Source organism: Rhinopithecus bieti, unplaced genomic scaffold, assembly GCF_001698545.2.
Source record: "Rhinopithecus bieti isolate Rb0 unplaced genomic scaffold, ASM169854v2 scaffold_33444, whole genome shotgun sequence".
Classification (NCBI taxonomy): domain Eukaryota; kingdom Metazoa; phylum Chordata; class Mammalia; order Primates; family Cercopithecidae; genus Rhinopithecus; species Rhinopithecus bieti.
Window position 1 is genome coordinate 1193738 of NW_016814544.1, and position 20657 is coordinate 1214394.

The 20657-nt window shown below is 41.4% G+C and overlaps 1 protein-coding gene across 14 annotated transcripts in view; it reads left to right on the top strand.

Moving 5' to 3' along the window:
• CTNND1 (catenin delta 1) overlaps positions 1-20389 on the top strand; it is a 57432-nt gene extending 37043 nt beyond the window's left edge. For 4 of the 14 annotated variants that reach the window (XM_017851333.1, XM_017851341.1, XM_017851342.1 and 1 more), the window contains 15 exons: positions 2597-3060; positions 4194-4377; positions 5216-5333; positions 6432-6585; positions 7047-7064; positions 7500-7568; positions 9051-9178; positions 9281-9431; positions 10188-10380; positions 11335-11449; positions 12638-12725; positions 15528-15590; positions 16609-16715; positions 17128-17214; positions 17522-20389. In XM_017851333.1, the coding sequence (XP_017706822.1) occupies positions 2597-3060; positions 4194-4377; positions 5216-5333; positions 6432-6585; positions 7047-7064; positions 7500-7568; positions 9051-9178; positions 9281-9431; positions 10188-10380; positions 11335-11449; positions 12638-12725; positions 15528-15590; positions 16609-16715; positions 17128-17214; positions 17522-17533 (1951 nt within the window). In that variant the 3' untranslated portion in view covers positions 17534-20389. The remainder of the gene's footprint in view (positions 1-2596; positions 3061-4193; positions 4378-5215; positions 5334-6431; positions 6586-7046; positions 7065-7499; positions 7569-9050; positions 9179-9280; positions 9432-10187; positions 10381-11334; positions 11450-12637; positions 12726-15527; positions 15591-16608; positions 16716-17127; positions 17215-17521) is intronic. The other 10 variants (XM_017851346.1, XM_017851339.1, XM_017851340.1 and 7 more) reach the window with 5 other exon arrangements.
• The last annotated feature ends 268 nt before the right edge of the window (positions 20390-20657 follow it).

Consider the following 20657-nt stretch of genomic DNA (forward strand, 5'->3'; position numbering starts at 1 on the left):
ATATATATATATATATAAAGCATTCTGGGGTGTACAAAACAGGTTTGGCCCATGGATTGCCAATGCTGCTTCAGAATAAATTAGAAACAGTGTTTTCCACGCAAAGAGAAATAATAAGAAACAAGGGATGATTTATGGTTGTATTGATGGTAAGGATATCCTAGCAGCTGTTGCTGAATTTCTCTATATGGGGTCATGACCTTTTAAAGCAAATGCCTTGGTGCTAATTTTCCTCATATATTAGGTAGCTTTGGTTAAGAGTGAACAGGGCTGGGCCTAGGGGTAGAGGCCCCATTATCTAAGACTGAGTCACTCACCTTTCAGGTATCTTGGATAGCTAATCCAACTCCCATGTTAGTCATTTTTATTCCTCCAGGAGCACCAGACCTCGGCTGGTGCAACCTAGAACAGTGGTAGATAACAGCCATCATTGAAGCAGTCTGTCCAGGGTGTTGGCTCTACTGCAAGTCTGCTTTTTCTGACTTCCTCATTAGTAAAGAGTGATTGGACCCAGATGGGTGTGGGTGGCCAGGTCATTCTCTGCCGTCCCTAATTGTGCTAGTTCACATAGAGTTTTGGGCCGTTCTTGGTTGGGTTTGTTCCAGGGTAGCAATGGACTTGGAAACCTGCTTGACTAGCAAGAATATTTGCCGCTTCCCGTTCTAGGCTAGAAGAGTAATACAAGGTCAAACTTAAACAGTGAGGCAGTGATTAGTGGAAAAAGCACTGAACCCTGAGACCTTGGTTCTAGTTGTGCCTTTGCCACTAGCTAAGTAGCCTCAAGCAAGTCATTTGGTCTTCTTGGGCACAGCTTTGTTACTTGTAAAACAGAGGAAAGAATGTCCAATCCACTGCCTCTATATAGAAAAAGATATAGAGTTATTTGGAAATTTTGGTTATGGTAATTGTTCTTATAATTCTGTATATTAATAATAGAGGTTAAACATGTTCAATACGGAACCTGAAAAACCCAGAGAAGCATACCACCTATTGATAAAGAACCACTGTTAACATTTTCTTGCATATCCTTTGAGGTTTTTTTATTGTACATGTAACTGTATCCTATTTTCCCTCTACAAAAATGGAATCTTAACATACTGCTCAATAGCCTACTTTTAAAACTTAGCTATCTAAGCTATTCATTTTGTTTCTGTGTTTGTTTGTTTTTTGAGATGGAGCCTTGCTCTGTTGCCCAGGCTGGAGTGCAGTGCAACCTCCACCTCCTGGGTTCAAGTGATTCTCCTGCCTTAGCCTCCCAAGTAGCTGGGATTACAGGTGCCTACCACCACGCCCAGCTAATTTTTATATTTTTAGTAGAGATAGGGTTTTGCCATGTTGGCTATGCTGGTCTTGAACTTCTGACCTCAGGTAATCCGCCCACCTCAGCCTCCCAAAGTGCTGGGATTACAGATGTGAGCCACCACGACTGGTCCTGTTTCCGTGTTATTTTAAGACCATCTTGGTCATGTTTTACTAAATGCTTTGTCTATCTGAATCACTGTTGCATAGTTGATGTTGATACCTGTGAGGCAGCTCTTCTGCTCAGGGCAACCTTGAGTATTTGGTGACAGTGGGAGTGGTTTTGTAGAACAAACAACGGCTTATTTGGAGAGCTCCACACAATAGATTCTCCTCTCCTGTGGGAGCCAGAAAGAGATGAGCTCACAGATAATGGGTTTCTTTCTTCCTGGTAGTTATGAATAAATAATAGTGTGACAGACTCACCCTCTAGTGGTTGTTGGTAGTACTGAAACAGGAAGAATTGTCTCCTGGTTTGATTTTTCTTACTTTCAATTGCTTTCTCTGTTCCTAGTGGCTGGGCTTCCCAAATGTGATGTTGGTGAATAGGCTCCATTTTGAAAGAACTGGAGGTATTGTCTTTAGAAATTGGAGGATGGAATCTTACCGCTAACACATTTGTTGAGTAGCAGACATGACCTTGGGATGACTGTGAAAATTACTTTTCAAATTTATACTTCATCAGTACCAAACCCAGATCCTCCTATAATGTAGCAGGAAGCCCTTTATTAGTTTTTCTCTATCAATCCATCTTTTATAATTTCCAAAATAGGATAAGGAGAAGCTTAAATATGAAATGTATTTAAAGGTCTTAACCCACCAGTTGTTTCCTGTGTATAAATGCCTAATTTCCTGTTTGGTTAAGGAACTGTTCTCAGACTTCTGTGGCATTGAGTCAGTTACTTTGGTTAATTCTGCTTTTTGAGAGTTTATCCTGATCTCTACCTAGAAAAGTTAATAGCTGTCAGGTATCATTCAAATAAATGATAAGTAATAAGGATTTGGTTCTTTCTTTTTGATTAGCCTCTCCTGAATGCTTGTTACTTTCTAAGCCTGCAGACTTCAAAGAAAAAAGTGTAGTTTTAATTAAATTGTAGGTGTCTTTAAGATTATTACCTTTTATTTTTCCTAACCCATTGAGGAAAATTGGTCAGTATATTATTCATGCAAAGGAGAGAGAAGATGAGCACACTGAAACTCCATTTAATCCTGCTTTGCAGTTGAGGGTAATGGGAATGTCCAGGAAGCTAGCCATAATGACTTGATGTATTCTCTTGGTTATTCCGAAACTTCTCAGGAGCTACGAAGACATGATTGGTGAGGAGGTGCCATCGGATCAATACTATTGGGCTCCTTTGGCCCAGCATGAGCGAGGAAGTTTAGCAAGCTTGGATAGCCTGCGCAAAGGAGGGCCCCCACCTCCTAACTGGAGACAGCCAGAGCTGCCAGAGGTGATCGCCATGCTTGGATTCCGCTTGGATGCTGTCAAGTCCAATGCAGCTGCATACCTGCAACACTTATGCTACCGCAATGACAAGGTGAAGACTGACGTGCGGAAGCTCAAGGGCATCCCAGTACTGGTGGGATTGTTAGACCATCCCAAAAAGGAAGTGCACCTTGGAGCCTGTGGAGCTCTCAAGAATATCTCTTTTGGACGTGACCAGGATAACAAGATTGCCATAAAAAACTGTGATGGTGTGCCTGCCCTTGTGCGATTGCTCCGAAAGGCTCGTGATATGGACCTTACTGAAGTCATTACTGGTGAGTTCTAGGCCTAAGGAAAATTGCTAAGTCACTGTTACTCTCTAGTGATGTTAAGAACTAGAGGGATTTCCAGACCTTTTACTTTTGATGGAAGGTTGTGAACTGGTGGCCTTGGGTCAAATCCATCTCACAGATTTGTTTGGATCACACAGCATTTTTGAAATTTTAAAGAACTGGTTGCTGATGTTTAAAATTCAGAAGATTTCACTTAAAATTCCAGATTCTTGGCTTCTATTAAAAATGTGGAAAAGTTGTTAACAATGGATCTCTTTTCTTTCCTAGCAGTATTTGGTCTGAACTGATTGGAGCATGTGTTCTCTAATTTACACTAATCTCCAACACATTCTATTATCTGACCAACTACAGCCGTTTAGGATGTTGTTTCCCAAACATGGAGCTGTCAACTGCTATTTTTTCACATGCTTGTAATTTCTTTTAAATATCTTCCTCTCTTGACTCACCTGCTTGGCCCATATAGACATTTAAGCCTGTGGTCCTTGCTTTATTTAGAACAGTAGTTTTTCAGATTGTGGGTTGTGATCTATTTGTGTGATCCATTAGTGAATAAAACACAATTTTGTGGAGCATAATCAGCATTCCTAAGGGAAAGGAATAAAGAAAAAGTAATATAGACCATTGCTTCTCAGTTGTGGGCCATTTTGCCTGCCCTGCCCTGAGGACATTCGGACATTTGTAGTGTTGGAGATATTTTTGGTTGTTATAACTTAGAACAGGAGAGAGGGAGTGCTACTGGCATCTGGTGAGTAAAGGCTAGGTATACTGCTAAACATCCAGCAACAGACAAGACAGCTCCTCATAGCAAAGAATTATCTGGCTCAAAATGTCAGTGGTGCTGAGGTTGAAAAACTCTGGTATAGATAGATCAGAGAGCATTGTTTATCGTTAAATATTGCTTTACAAAACCTTATTTCATGATCTGTATGTTTATTATGAGCTGTAATATAGAACATGTTTCTTGCTGAGGTTCGCAAACAAAACTTGAATATTACTACAAGGTATTTGGTCACTGGGGAAGACTGAGAAATGATATAATAGGGGATTCTCTTTGATGTTCTTCAGACATGTTGTCTTGAATGCTCAAGAGCCATCTGATGAGTTGTCTCTTCCAGGAACCCTGTGGAATCTTTCATCCCATGACTCCATCAAAATGGAGATTGTGGACCATGCACTGCATGCCTTGACAGATGAAGTGATCATTCCTCATTCTGGTTGGGAGCGGGAACCTAATGAAGACTGTAAGCCACGCCATATTGAGTGGGAATCGGTGCTCACCAACACAGCTGGCTGCCTTAGGTAACGATAGGGGCTTTGAGAATATGAAGGTGAATTTTTGAGGACTGACTTAAATTTCCTTAAAAAACAATTAAAATTCTTTAGCCTATTCTTTAGCCTCCATTCCTATCTGTATTGCATACTGTAACTCCAACCTGTCTTTCTACCTTTGTTGCTATTCTCTTACGTATACCACATGTACCTGTATCAGTTTTCTTGCTGTTCCCCACACATCCTCTTCACTTTTATGCCTCTTTGACTTTGTTCATCTACTTTGGTAAGCTTTTGTTCAGCATCTACCACATGTAAGGTGGTCTAGTCCTGGACTTGTCTATGTCCTTGCCCTAGTTATCTGTATTTCAAGTCAGGCTGTGAAAAATGCAGCAAAAGGGGTACAGAGCACTAGGAGGTTAGGGCATGGGTGAGGAAGGTCTGTTCTTTCCGTGAATGCCTTTCTCTTCTTATTTATCTTTTTGTGGTTAAACTCAAGTGCCTTTATTTTATTAAAGTTTTCCTGAATTATTTTTATATCCTATACATGCTGCTCTATAATCTTTCTCTCTTTGGAATACACCTCTGTGCTCTGTTCTACATATGTATTATACTTCCATACAAGAAGTGTATATTCCATCTTGAATTACTGCATCTGGTATGTATCATTAACCCCTACCCCACAGTGATATAAACATTCAGAAGGCGGGGACTGTTAATCAACTTTCTCTGAACTGCAGTACCTTGCTTATGATAGGTATTCACTATTATAGTGAGTAGAAAAAAATATTCAGGAATCTTGTAGGTGTTGAGGGATATTTAAGGGAGGTGGATTTGAGTCATCTTGAAGCTTCTGGTTTCCCCTCAGGAATGTAAGCTCAGAGAGGAGTGAAGCTCGCCGGAAACTTCGGGAATGTGATGGTTTAGTTGATGCCCTCATTTTCATTGTTCAGGCTGAGATTGGGCAGAAGGATTCAGACAGCAAGGTAAGTGCTTGTCTTACCTTTAATGACCGAGTGAATTCCATTCACCACAACTATGAAGTATCTGTAGGTCAGAGACCTATTATCTCAGGCTTTCAAGTAATGTTAACTATTTTTACTGGCCCCTACCCCTTGTTTTTGAGACAGAGTCTTACTCTGTTGCCCAGGCTGGGGTACAGTGATGTGATCTCAGCTCACTGCAACCTCCGCTTCCTGGGTTCAAGTGATTCTCGTGCCTCAGCCTCCCAAGTAGATGGGATTATAGGCACCCACCACCACGCCCAGCTAATTTTTGTATTTTTAGTACATTTCACCATGTTGGCCAGGCTGGTCTCAAACTCTTGACCTCACGTGATCCATCCACTTCAGCCTCCCAAAGTGTTGGGATTACAGGCATTAGCCACTGTGCCCAGCCAAGCCCCTACTCCTTAAAGTGGGCATTCAACTTGAAAGAAAACATGTGTTTTGTTTGTTTTTTTGAGATGGAGTCTGGCTCTGTCGCACAGGCTGGAGTACAGTGGCATGATCTTGGCTCACTGCAACCTCTCCTTCTTGGGTTCAAGCGATTCTCCTGCTTCAGCCGAGTAGCTGGGATTATAGGCACCTGCCACCATGCCCAGCTAAGTTTTGTATTTTAGTAGAGACAGGGTTTCACCATGTTGGCCAGGCTGGTTTTGAACTCCCAACCTCAGGTGATCCACCTGCCTCAGCCTCCCAAAGTGCTGGGATTATAGGTGTGAGCCACTGTGCCCGGCTTTTTTTTTCTTTTTTTAAAAATCTGTCACCTATATATTTTAAAGCTGCTTAGCTGTCTTCCAAAATTATACATTGTCTAAGTAGTAAGAATGATGATCCAAGTTTCAGTCACACACCAAGTAGTGGCAGAAGCCAATTAGTCCATAGTTGGGCCTTCCATTAGCCTGAGGCTACAGGGATTTCAAGAAGCCTGGAGCGCTTAAGAGGCATCCTGAGAAGTTATGGATTGGGTTATGCATTTGAATATCAACATTTTAATACCTGAGTCATGGAAACCTGTACTTGTGGAGAAATCACAATAGACATTCTTTTTTCTCATTGGCCCTTTTATCTTGTGTACCTAAGCTTGTAGAGAACTGTGTTTGCCTCCTTCGGAACTTATCATATCAAGTTCACCGGGAGATCCCACAGGCAGAGCGTTACCAAGAGGCAGCTCCCAATGTTGCCAACAATACTGGGCCACATGCTGCCAGTTGCTTTGGGGCCAAGAAGGGCAAAGGTGAGTCTTGGTTCCTGTTTCTTACTCTTTAATGTGGGACAGGGAAAGGAAGGAACACTTTAGCTTAAGGTACAAAATACTTGGCAAGCAGTATGGGAGTCTGCCTGGTTACAGATGTCTTTTTGCTTTGCTGCTTCTCCTGTGTTGTGTGCTTCATTCAAGGTTTGGTGGTGGGGTGGTGGTGGTGGTGTGTTGGTGGTGATGGTGGTGGTGGTGGTGGTGGTGGTGTGTTGGTGGTGATGGTGGTGGTGGTGGTGGTATCAATGAGTGCGGCAGTGGAAAATGAGAACTCAACTAATCTGGGACCTTCTTCCCCATACGTCCTTTGCATTTTCTGTGTTTTTCTTTTCTTCTCTGTGCTTCCCTGCTTATTTGCCCATGATTCTGCTGACATCTTTCTCCTGCATTTTTCTTATTTCTTTTCTCTTCTCTGCTTTCTGCCTTGGGTGATGCACTGGAAGATGAGTGGTTCTCCAGAGGTGAGTGGAGTCTTTTAAGGTGCTATTCTACTTCTAATTTGCATGTTTTGGTTTTAACTTCCCTAGTATGTCCTTGCCTAACCCTTCCCTGTCTATGCATGTAGGAAAGTTCAGTTGAGGAAGACACTGAAACAGGTTTAGCTCTTTGGAGCTAATAGCTCATGGCATGCTGTTTCTGGACAGCAGTTCCCATTATCAGAGCTCAGGACAATAGCATCAACAATGGTCATCCTCATCTTACCTATCTGCTGCCTGTTTTCTATCCTTGTTTCTGAATAGTCCCCTGCTGGAACAAGTTGCCCCCACCCGCCCTTTGCCCCTCGTGGTGCATCTGTGATCAAAAGGTTCTGACCGAAGAATGAAAAATGTGCCAGGTGGAATCTTTTCTGTTTTAAACTGACTTACCCCTTTTCCTGCCCTTTTTCGTTTTTATAGGGAAAAAACCCATAGAGGATCCAGCAAATGACACAGTGGATTTCCCTAAAAGAACGAGTCCAGCTCGGGGTAAGTTATCTTCTCAGTCTCCAGAGGTCTCATAAACATAGTACAAAGATAAGATATTTGGTAATCTAACAGCAGACTTTATGTAATATGTTTATTGTCCTCTCTTTTCCAACTTACAGATTGAAATGATTGTGAAAGTATTGGGAAGCTGTATGGTATTACAGCAGTAACTTACAAAGGACTGCTTGTTAAGGCAGTTATTCATGTTACTTGAGGATAGAATAAGGTCCTGATGGTGGTCTAGAGCAGAAATTTGGGAACCATAAACGACCACTACAGTGCCTGAGACTTAAACCTCACTTTTAAAAGAAGCTCCTTTACTAAGAAAGATACTTTTTAGGCTGGGCGCGGTGGCTCATGACTGTAATGCCAGCACTTTGTGAGGCTGAGGCGGGCAGGTCACCTGAGGTCAGGTGTTTGAGCCCAGCCTGGCCAACATGGTGAAACCCTGTCTCTACTAAAAATGCAAAAATTAGCTGGGCATGGTGGCGGGTGCCTGTAATCCCAGCTACTCTGGAGGCTGAGGCAGGAGAATCGCTTGAACCCGGGAGGCGGAGGTTGCAGTGAGTTGAGATTGCGCCACTGCACTCCAGCGTGGGCGACAGATAGAGACTCCGTCTCAAAAAGAAAAAAAGAGATAATTTTTACACCTTACTATAAGAAATTTGGATCTTTATATTCATCAATACAGTGAGTCCAAAGTTCACAGCTCTCCATGGATATAAAAATTGTCAACGTTTAATCTGTAATGGACCATTGTAGTAATTGTAAAGATGGGAAGAATGACTGGGTTAAGTTAGAAATAATTGATTTGAGATGAGGAATTTTTAACCTTGAGTGCTGTCAATGAGCTAAATGGAGCCCCTGAGCGCTCATGGTAGAACCAAAGGCAAAGCTATGGGGGAGGAGGCAAGAAGGAAGGAAAGAGAGGAGTTGAGTATAATGAGTTGATATTTGTTCCACTCTTAGCATGGATTTTTTTTTTTTTTTTTTTTTTTTTTTTTTTTTTTGAGACGGAGTCTCACTCTGTCGCCCAGGCTGGAGTGCAGTGGCGTGAACTTGGCTCACTGCAAGCTCTGCCTCCCAGGTTCACCCCATTCTCCTGCCCTTAGCCTCCCGAGTAGCTGGGACTGCAGGCGCCCACCATCACGCCCAGCTAATTTTTTGTATTTTTAGTAGAGACAGGCTTTCACCATGTTAGCTAGGATGGTCTCAATCTCCTGACCTCGTGATCTGCCCGCCTCGGCCTCCCAAAGTGCTGGGATTACAGGTGTTGAGCCACCGTGCCCGGCCTTATTATTCTTAAGACATGGAATTTGGCCTCTAAATTTGCTGTAGAGAGTGTGAGAAAGTTTAGGGAACCTGATGGTATAGAAGCATAAATCCATCAACCAGGAGTATTAAGGCTGGACTCCAGCCAGCTAGAGCCTGGTTTATTGGTACCGATTAGCACCTTCTGCCTTCTTTTTCTCTATTGTGCAGGCTATGAGCTCTTATTTCAGCCAGAGGTGGTTCGAATATACATCTCACTTCTTAAGGAGAGCAAGACTCCTGCCATCTTAGAAGCCTCAGCTGGAGCTATCCAGAACTTGTGTGCTGGGCGCTGGACGGTAAAGTACCTTTTAGAAAATGGATTTGGAGATGGGAAAACTTAGATAACTAGTTTGCTGCCATTTGTAATTTGTTCTACCCCTTTCTATGTGCTATTCTAGTATGGTCGATACATCCGCTCTGCTCTGCGTCAAGAGAAGGCTCTTTCTGCCATAGCTGACCTCCTGACTAATGAACATGAACGGGTGGTGAAAGCTGCGTCTGGAGCACTGAGAAACCTGGCTGTGGATGCTCGCAACAAAGAATTAATTGGTGAGGAGTTGAATGCTAACTATTACCTCAAAATTTAGTACAGTGTTTGTAGTCCAGCAGGTGCCTAATAATTTATTGAATTTATTGAAATGACTGAAGGGAAGGACCCTCCCCCACTTCATAGTTCCTGAATGTGAGAGTTGGTAAGGGTTTTAATTTAATGGTTCTTGGAAAGAAAACAAATGACGACTCTTCAAAAATAGAATAATAATTGCTATTATTTATTGAGCACTTACTTTGTTACTAGGTATTGTTAAACGCTTCTGTGTTTTCATTTAATCCTCACCACTTTACAAAGATCCATTTTTTTTTATAGGATAAGGAAATTACTTAACTCATGGAAGTTAAGTAAATTGCCCAGAGTTAATGTAGCTAGTTAGTAGCGGAGCCCAGTTGTTTATTTATATTTTAAATTCATAATAACTCTTCTATCAAATTATTATAATATTCAAGATATTTTCATTAGAGTATCTGAAAGGTACTTTATCTTTTCAGGTACTGTGTAGCTTATCTAATATACAGTATGTACACTTTCAATGTGGTTGAAGTAGAAAAGAAATAAAGGAATAGGTAGGACAGTAAATTCATGGCTATTTCAGGTCCTTAGCCCTTTTGAGATGATAATCTTATAGGATAATGAAGTTGATTCTTATGGATGGCACCTACACTTGATATGATTAATGCAATTAATTATAATGTAAGGCTCTTCATGACCTGACTTGATCTTTTCTCCCTGCATACATTCTTTCTGACTAGGTAAACATGCTATTCCTAACTTGGTAAAGAATCTGCCAGGAGGACAGCAGAACTCCTCTTGGAATTTCTCTGAGGACACTGTGGTCTCTATTTTGAACACTATCAATGAGGTTATCGCTGAGAACTTGGAGGCTGCCAAAAAGCTTCGAGAGACACAGGGTATTGAGAAGCTGGTGTTGATCAACAAATCAGGGTGAGCGTACCACCTAAAATTACAATCAGAAGAATTTGAGTGAGTGGGGAGTTGTTTCCTTCTTTTGGTTACTAAGAAAAAGGAAGCTGGGCGTGGTGTCTCATGCCTGTAATCCCAGCACTTTGGGAGGCCAAGGCGGGCAGATCACGAGGTCAGGAGATCGAGACCATCCTGGCTAACATGATGAAACCCTGTCTCTACTAAAAATAGAAAAAATTAGCCAGGTGTAGTGGCAGGCGCTTGTAGTCCCAGCTACTCGGGAGGCTGAGGCAGGAGAATGGTGTGAACCCGGGAGGCGGAGCTCGCAGTGAGCCAAGACCGCGCCACTGCACTCCAGCCTGGGCGACAAAGCGACACTTCATCTCAAAAAAAAAAAAAGGAAATTTCCCCTTATTTACATGTAAAATGTGAAGACCTATTGCTCTATTATCTGTCTTGATGTTGATCCATAAATTGATAATAGGCTCATATGTCAGACTTTTTTTGTGTCACTATTTGGGATAGAATACAGGATTTGGTAAAAATTTGATTTAACCCATTTTGGCATTTATATTCTTGTTTGTTTGTTTGTTTGAGACAGAGTCTTACTCTGTCACCCAGGCTGGAGTGCAGTGGTGCAATCTCAGCTCACTGCAACCTCCACCTCCCGGGTTCAAGTGATTCTCCAGGCTCAGCCTCCTGAGTAGCTGGGACTACAGGTGTGTGCCACTATGCCCAGCTACTCTTTTGTATTTTTGTGGAGATGGGGTTTCACCGTGTTATCCAGGATGGTCTCCATCTCCTAACCTCAGGTGATCCACCTGCCTTGGCCTCCCAAAGTGCTGGGATTACAGGCATAAGCCACCATGCCCTGCCCCTGGCATTTTATATTCTTATGTTATTAGAGGATATAGGGTCTAAGCTTTTTTCCTGGTCTTATATCCAAATTCCATATGGTGTTACTTTCCTCCAAAGGAACCGCTCAGAAAAAGAAGTTCGAGCAGCAGCACTTGTATTACAAACAATCTGGGGATATAAGGAACTGCGGAAGCCACTGGAGAAAGAAGGATGGAAGAAATCAGACTTTCAGGTATAGTAACTTTTGAGACCAAGACTTTTACTTTTTTTTTTTTTTCTTGGTCCCAGGATAATGCTTCTGTTGTCTTTGGTTTCTTCCATTTCACCATCATGTTAAATCTATTTTTTTTTTTCTTTTTTGGAGACAGAATCTCACTCAGTCGCCCAGGCTGGAGTGAAGTGGTGCAGTCTTGGCTCACTGCAACCTCCACCTCCCGGGTTCAAGTGATTTTTGAGCATCAGCCTCCCCAGTAGCTGGGACTACAGGTGCACACCACCATGCCCAGATGATTTTTTGTATTTTTAGTAGAGATGAGGTTTCATCATGTTGGCCAGGCTAATCTTGAACTCTGAGCTTAGGCAATCCGCCTGCCTCGGCCTCCCGAAGTGCTAGGATTACAGGCGTGAGCCATTGCACCCGGCCTCATGTTAAATCTATTTTTGACCCATATTTCTTAATTAGGAATTATTTGGCCAGGCGTGTTGGCTCAAACCTGTATTTGAACACTTTGGGAGGCTGAGGCAGGTGGATTGCTTGAGCCTAGGGGTGTGAGACCAGGCTGGGCAACATGGTAAAACCCATCTCTACCAAAAATAGAAATAAAAGAAGTAGCCAGTTGTGTCATTTGCCAGTAGTCCCAGCAACTCAGGAGGCTGAGGTGGGAGGATCGCTTGAGCTCAGGAGGTGGAGGTTGCAGTGAGCCGAAATCACACTGCTGCACTCCAGCCTGGGCAATATAGCTAAACCCTGTCTCAAAAAAAAAAAAAGAAAGAAAAACATTTGGTTTACTCCTCAAAAGGATGATGTGTGTCTACAATTCATTTGTTGCCGACACAGCTCAGGCATCCCTCTATGTCATAACATACTTTAGGTGCAGGTGATAATGAAGGATGATGGCCTTTTTGACTTTTGCCCAAATCTACCATAGCCCTTTGAGGGAATTTTTACTATTCTCTGAAACTGTATTTTCTTCTGATAGTATCAACATTTGGATCCTTTGTAATCTCCTGTTCTGGAACACAAATAGAAGCCATAATATCCTAGTTTGTTTCACTATCTAGGTTATTTATTCAACTCTTATGAGTTGCTTTTTCGTAATTCTATTTGGGAATAGGAACCTAGAGGTTTATGCCCATTAGAGCATAAGATATGGGTGAATTCAGTATTCTGTGATATTATTGCATTTGTGTTTGCCTCTAGGTGAATCTAAACAATGCTTCCCGAAGCCAGAGCAGTCATTCATACGATGATAGTACTCTCCCTCTCATTGACCGGAACCAAAAATCAGGTGCAGTATCCAGAAGGCACACCCTCTCCTTTTAGCCACTCTTGCTGTTCTAGGTGGCTTACTAACAAATAGGATATATATTATTTCTGAATTAGGTAGTCTTTTGGGGGAGGGGAATAATTCTCCACTCCAGGATCCTAATGCAGAAATGGGTAGGTCTAAGCATTAGAAATTAAAACAAAACAGGTAATTAACCTGAGTGTGATTCCCTTATCATTGCTTGTGAACTTAAAACACTGTAAAGTGAACTCTAGTCTGTTTTCTCTATTTTTTCTCCTTTTAAATTTCCATTTAATACCGAATATTATAATAGATAGTTACTATTTTAAAATTACAAAATATAAACAATCAGAAAATAACAAAAAATCACTTGTTTCTATTATCCAGAGAAAACCACTTGTATCTTTTAAACATTTTACCATGTGAGCAAACACATTTTCCTCTGAGATGAATTATATATTTTGTTTTGTGATTTTTTTCTTTTTCACATGAAGTGTATATTGTGACCATTATTATCTTAATCACACCTGGCTTTTTCCTTGATTATTGGTTCTTAAAGTGTGGTCTGAGAGTCCCAAGACTGTTACCATTTGTACTTATGGCACAGAAAGTAGTGATGCTTCTGGTGACTTAGCAGTGACATAAAGCTGAATGAGTCATTGTAGTCTTCATTGCCACTCACATAGGTAAAAGCAGAGAGCCATTTTCACTTAATTGGAGAAGAAAAAAAATCAGGCCAGGTGTGGTAGCTCATGCCTGTAATCCTAGCACTTTGGGAGGCTGAGGAGGGCGGATCACCTGAGGTCAGAAGTTTAAGATCAGCCTGGCCAACACGGTGAAACCCCATCTCTACTAAAAATACAAAAATTAGCCAGGTGTGGTGGTGGACCCCTATAATCCCAGCTACTCAGGAGGCTGAGGCAGGAGAATCACTTGAACCCAGGAGGCGGAGGTTGCAGTGAGCCAAGATCGCACCATTGCACTCCAGCCAGGGCGACAGAGTAGAGACTCCATCTCATAAGAAAATAAAATCACTTTTATTATTTTTCTACCCTTGAGTATACATCTTTTTAATATTCTGTACTGATGAAATAGCATATTAAAGCATGATGGTTGTCTTAAGGAAATGTACTTATGTTATTGTTTCAGTTACTAGTTAGACTGGCCACTTTTTAATTGTTTGTTTATTTATTTATTTTGAGATGGGGTCTCTCTATGTTATCCAGGCTGGTCCTAAACTCCTGGTGTCAAGTGATCCTCCTGCCTTGGTCAAGTGTTGGGATTACATCCTGCACCCAGTCACACTAGCCACTTTGTTTAATGGAACACCATTTTTACTTGGAAAACAATGTCTGGTAGACAAAGGGATTATTCAGATGTGCGCATTTGGCAGACATTTCCTCAAAAAATGAATGCGATAAGCTTGTTGCTTTGAGGACAAGAACACAGTGTTTGCTGCCTGAGCTTTCAAGTGGAAATTGTAGTTTTGAAAAACTTTTATTTGCTACTGTGAGCCTGGTAACTTCCCAATACTGAAAAGACTTTTCTAGGCTGAGTGCAGTGTCTCATGCTTATAATTTAAGTACTTTGGGAGACTGAGGCAGGAGGATCATTTGAGCCCAGGAATTTGAGACCAGCCTGAGCAACGTAATGAGACCATGTCTGTACAAAAAAATTAGCCAGGCATGGTGGCACATTCCTGTAGTCCCAGTTACTTGGGAGGCTGAGGCAGGGGGATCACTTGAGTCCAGGTGGTCAAGGCTGCAGTGAGCCGTGATTGTGCCACTGTATTCCAGCCTAGGCAACAGAGCAAGACCCTGTCTCAAAAAATACATCAATAAAATAAAAAAAGCGACATTTCTAATGAAATAAACAGTGATATTAACAAATGTGATTTCAAAATATTGTATAATGCTATGTGTTAGCATTTTGAACATCTGGATAACTTGAAGCAGTATTTTGCAAGTGACAAATGCATATGTCAAAATCGCACATAGGTAATTGATCCATTAAAAGTGCAAGACGGACCGATGGATTTTAAACAGTATGAAGAGATTGTTATAGATTCCACATTACTATCAACCTTTAAGAAACTACTATTAATTAATATACTATTAAAGAATAATAACCACAATTATCTGAAAAGACTATTAAAATCATCCTCTCTTTTCCAACTTTTTATCTGTGTGAGGCTGGATTTTCTTGATATACGTTAACTATAATAACATATCACAACAGATTCAATGCAGAAGCAGATATGAGAATCTAAGCTAAACTTCAAAGAGATGTGCAAAAATGTAAAGGATTTTATTGAAGATTGTTTATGGTAACATGTAATAAGTTTACTTAAGTGAAATAGGTACTTTAAACTTCTCAGTACGGTAACAGTTAATACATATAACTCACACCAATGAAGGTTCTTTAGATCCTCATAATTCTTAATACTATAAAAGGACCTTGAGACCAAATAATTTGAAAACTGCTAGTTTAGATGGAATTGTTTTTTGATTTAAGAGTCTGTAAGGGCCAGGTGTGATGGCTCACACCTGTAATCCCAGTACTTTGGGAGACTGAGGTGCAAGGATCGCTTGAGCCCAGGAGTTTGAGACCAGCCTGAGCAATGCAGTGAGACCTCATCTCTACAAAAAACTTAAAAATTATCCAGGCGTTGTGGTGCACATAGTTGGTGCTAAGCAGAAGTGTGAATGAAGGGAAGAAAGGAGGACCAGAGAGCAATTTTCATGATGTGTACAGATTTTGAAGAATTGATTTTGACACGGGTAACTTTCTGACTTCATACAGATAAGAAGCCTGATCGGGAAGAAATTCAGATGAGCAATATGGGATCAAACACAAAATCGCTAGGTATGTGATTAATTCCTGCCTAAGGATGTGGAGTAATATTTCACTGGGGTAAGGAGAGCTGTCTAGCTCTACAGTGTTTTTTCTAACACCCTTAACCATTTCCTATCCTGGGAGAGCATTGGCTGATCATTTCCATTTTGAAGTATGTAAGGAAATTTAATAAAATCTGATCTGTCTACTTTTTTCACATCCCTACATGCTCAAAGGTTTTCAGAAATCTTTCTATGCCTTTCCCATTACTACACATTCAAGTTTGTGTCCCTAAACTTATAGCCCATTATATTCCTACCCCAGTCTCCTTCTCCGGAGTGAATGGATACATTCTGTTTCTGCCTAACTATTCTGCTTGCTATTCTGTCTTTTCACTCTGTAGTTTGGTTCTGCTCATGTAATACCTCTTACTGGTATGTCCTTCCCTTTTGCTTTTCCAAATTCTCTTTGTCTCCAAAGGTTTAACTCAAGTCCTGTTCTCCCTTGTCAGGTCCTTTCTAATGACTGCAGCATATTTCACTCGCTTTTCTTTTAATTCCAATATCATTTTCAGACAGACCTCTTGTTTAGCTTTATTATGTCATATTCTGGGTATTTTATACATATTGTCTTCCATCTTAGATTCAAGATTCAAGTTCTGTTTTTGAGACAGAGTCTCACTTTTTCACTCCCAGCTGGAGTGCAGTGGCGTGATTCTCATATTTCAGCCTCCTAAGTAGCTGGGACTACAGGTGTACACCATCACACCTGGCTAATTTTTATATTTTTAGTAGAGATGGGGTTTCGCCATGTTGGCCAGGCTGATCTTGAACTTCTGGCCTTAAGTGGTCCGCCCAGGCATGAGCCACCGCGGTCAGCCAGATTCAAGTTCTTTAAGTTGGGACCATCAGACTTCAATGCCTTTCTGGAGCATTTGGCAAGCTCAGTTCCCAACAGTGGTGCCTAATTACACCTATCTGCTTGATTTATATTGTACAGTAGAGGGGAATGTCATATTTCTGCGTACATTTTTTTTTTTTTTAACCAGATAACAACTATTCCACACCAAATGAGAGAGGAGACCACAATAGAACACTGGATCGATCGGGGGATCTAGGCGACATGGAGCCATTGAAGGGAACAACACCCTTGATGGTAAATTCTTTTTATATACTGCTATCTGTCTAAGGCTAGTTCTATTTTGAATCCTATGTGTTTTGTGAAATACAAAAAAAAGTACAGAGAAAGATCACATCCTTTTCTGGTAGGGGTTTTTAGGAAAAAGTAAGGGTTTTGACTCATGTTGGGATTTCGTGGGCCATTATTCTGCAGTGGTCAAAATGGGGGAAGCATGTCTGTAAAAGTGTTACTGATATGACTAACACTAACTGATCTATTTTCAAACATTACCTTTTTCCTCTTCCTCCCTGTTTATGAATGTTTTGCCCTTCTCTTACTATTATATCTTGTTTTGTTTGAGTTTACAAATTTTCAGAGTTTCCCTAGGTCTGGCACACACATGAGGTTCCTGTCTCTACTCATACTAACAAATTGCATGTGTTCACAGCAGGACGAGGGGCAGGAATCTCTGGAGGAAGAGTTGGATGTGTTGGTTTTGGATGATGAGGGGGGCCAAGTGTCTTACCCCTCCATGGTATGTCCTTCAGTCACCCCCAAGATTGTCCTTGAGGAAGGAGGCTCCTGTGTGCCGTCAATTTGTCAATCATGCTGATTTGATCAGGCCAGAGGCTAACTAGTCTCAGCCACATGGGGCTCGAGGGGTTCTGCTTTTGTGATTATTACCTCTTAAGAGTCTGGGACATGCAGCTGGTAATCTGATTCTCCATTATGTGCTGCTTTCCTTTCTCCAGACTTGCTCAGCTTTTTTTGAGGTGGGGCGGGGGGGGGTCTCCTTAATCCCAACCCCGTTAACATCCTCTCTTTTTCTTTTTTCTCCACAGCAGAAGATTTAGCACCACTGTCTCCATTCCATCTGGGCTTATATGTACTTTTATTTTTTGGTGGTGAAATTGACTGATGATTTTCCTTTTTCTTCGCTGGACTATTGTGCCAACTGCCAGGCTGCCTCCTGCCCTTACAGCCCTAAGTGGCTGCCTTCTTTCCATCAACTCCCAACTTCTTCCGGTGAAGTTTAATTGTCTCAATGCTTCCCCCTCGCCCATTCCCTCCATTTTCTCCCAAGAAGCCTGACTCAGTTATTTGCATATTTTGAGAAACTGCTGCAGATTAGTTCTTTTTGCCAGTTCTCCTTGGAACTCTTGGCCTTTTGTGGAGGGAGGGATGGAGAGAATAGCAATCTTCACTGGAAGCCGTGGGAAGAATTGGAAGTTACATGCTGTATATGCAATGTCCAGCAGTCTGATAAACTGATGATTCTTAATCAAGATTTTTTTCCTGGTGGGGAAGGGACTTTTATTTTCTTTTAGAGAGGGGAAAGTGTGAACTCTTCCCTTATTCCTAATGGCTATTTTTGAAGCAAAGAAGGCCGGCAACATTGGCACATGCCACCTGGCAAAGGACCCTTGAGTAAGTGAAGGTCTCCTAGAACTGGGATTAAGAAACCTTGCTCTCCTCATCTCCAAGGCAGGGACCATCAAGAACCTACAGACTCCATCTCTTCTGCAAGCCTCATGCCAACCCTGGGCTATTGCTGCTGCCCCTTAAACAGAGGCTGTCCTTAACCCACTTCTCCCGCCCTGTGATATGTCTGCTGAGTTGGCCTGGCCATTTCCAAGAGGCTATAGAAAGGGGAGAATGTCAAGGAAGACTTTCGGTTGAGAAGGAGCAGAAAGATGTGTTTTTGGGAAGAAGAAGACCTCTAGGAGGAGCTAGTAGGAATGTACATGAAACGATTAGTCTGAAACTGGCTTCCCCACTCCCCTGTTTCTCCTTTTCCTATCCTTATAGGCCTGTCCCTTGCCTCTGCCCTGGATTGGTTGGCAAACTAAAGGACTTGATGTACATAACTCCTGTCCCTTTTACCCTTACAAGGTGGGGATTGCCCCTGGCTTTGCCTCTTCTTTGTGCCTTTGGCCTGGGGTGCATCTCCTCCTGCCCTTCCATGTGCCTTTCTTTGCCTCTGCAGTCTCATTTCTCATAATTTTGCAAATTATATTTTGTTGCTTTCTTACCTACTATTGGCCCTAAATAGCAGAAAGAAGAGAAGTGACCTAGAGAACCTCAGATTCTTCACTGAGGATTGGTATAGCCATGATTTCAGTCATAGCAAGCTTTTGCTCAACAGCATATGGGTGGGATTTTGCCAAAATTCTATTCTGATGAATCTCAAAGTAAGGTTGGTAAGGGAAGTGAGTGGTGTGACTCTTACTCCTTAGGTGCCCAGAATTTACCATCATTCTGAAGGAGTTACAGGGAAGTGGTCTCCCCAATTGTCCCCTCCCTCCAGTATTGCCTCCTCTCACTTTAGCATATATTAATTAGCAGGTTGGGCTAGAGAAATCAGCTGCTATGCGGGTTGATTATTATTATTATTTTTAATCCTTTTCCTTATTTGCCTTCTACTCCCCTTAATCTAATCTAAAAGCTCTGTTCCATGCAACTGGAGTTCTTTATCCCTCTCTTCCCCTTCCCTTATATATTGAGGCTATGGGGTAGGAGAAAAGTGCACAACCCACCACCCCCTTTACTCGTGCATTAAAATTTCTCATTTACCCTTTCCCCCCTTTCATCTACCTTTTCTGGCAAAAAGGAGCCTTTTGCTCTCTGTGACCCCTAAGAGCATACTGCACAGGGGAAATTGCCCCATCCAGACCCGGCTCCACTCTTGATTTCTTTTGTCCTCTTCTGCTCTGTTCCTGGTGCTCTTTTTTCTCGGTGGGGTGTGGGTAATAGAACAGCCATGGGCTTTTGGGGACCTTTAACTTTTTTTTCCTCTTTTGTTTATAAAAACACTAAACATTCAATTCCAGAGAACCAAAAATCCCACCTTCCCACCGAACACTACTAAGGGGCCTGTGTTCTGCTCCATACCTTTTCTCTTTTCTTTCTGTCTTGTTAATGCTTTTAAAAACAAATGAGTTTTTTATATAAATAAAGTTTTTAAAGTGTGTATGTGGGGGGTCTGTGTCATTTCTTCACTTCAAGCTGTTATTTCTTCTCTGCTTTTCATCTTTGTTACTTCCTTATGTATCAGTGTCCTTTCCAGAGCAACCAGAAGGAGGTTATACCAAGATTTATTTTGAGCTCAGCCCCAAGTCTTATTAAGCAACATTCTTGTTAACTATATGTGAAACATTTTTTTCTTCTGAAGATTCTTAAAAATTGAATGTGGCTGAAGTTGAACATGGGAGCTTATTGCTAACTTAAGAGATAGGAAACTGAAGCATAAAGAATTAGTGACTTACTTTAATTACTGGGATTCTTTTGCAACATTTGACAAAACTAACATTGAATAAGGTCCACTGTAATATGTAGCCCTCTTAAATATAACACTTAGGACTAGAAGATGAGAAACTACCAATCCCAACTACCTAATAGGAAAATGTAGGATCAAAAGGCCCATGTATATAAGTACTGACCACTGGGCCATCATGTTGCTTCTCAGGCTTATGCAGTCCTTTAGTCAGAAGTCAGTAGACAGGCCTATTTATTAATATTTTACAGACCATATTACCTGGATTCCTAGGAACTGTCTTTGCTGCAGAGACCAAGGGTTAAGATCTATGGGAAGAGACTTATTTTTCTGAGGTCTTTATGTCCTGTCATATAATTAAAGACTAAAGAGAATTTATGTGAAATGCTTTCTGTATGCCCAAATCTTTAGATTAAAATTATATAGCTGCTCCTGATGATGGTCCTGTCTTGTTTTATTGAACTAGGACTTGGGTATGAAAACTTTCATGGGCTAGTGAGACCAGGAAATCTACCTTTTAAAGCTTGATTTGTGTCTAACAATTGTAGTGTTAGACTAGAGGATGAAGTACAAAGCCAAAAAGCTATTTAGAGTTTATTTTCCAAAGAGTTTTAATATCCCTGCTTGAGGTGATTTTTGTCTATATAGAAAACCTGGCTACTTGGTCAGCAACACTTTATTTCCCTGTTATGTTCTTATTCACT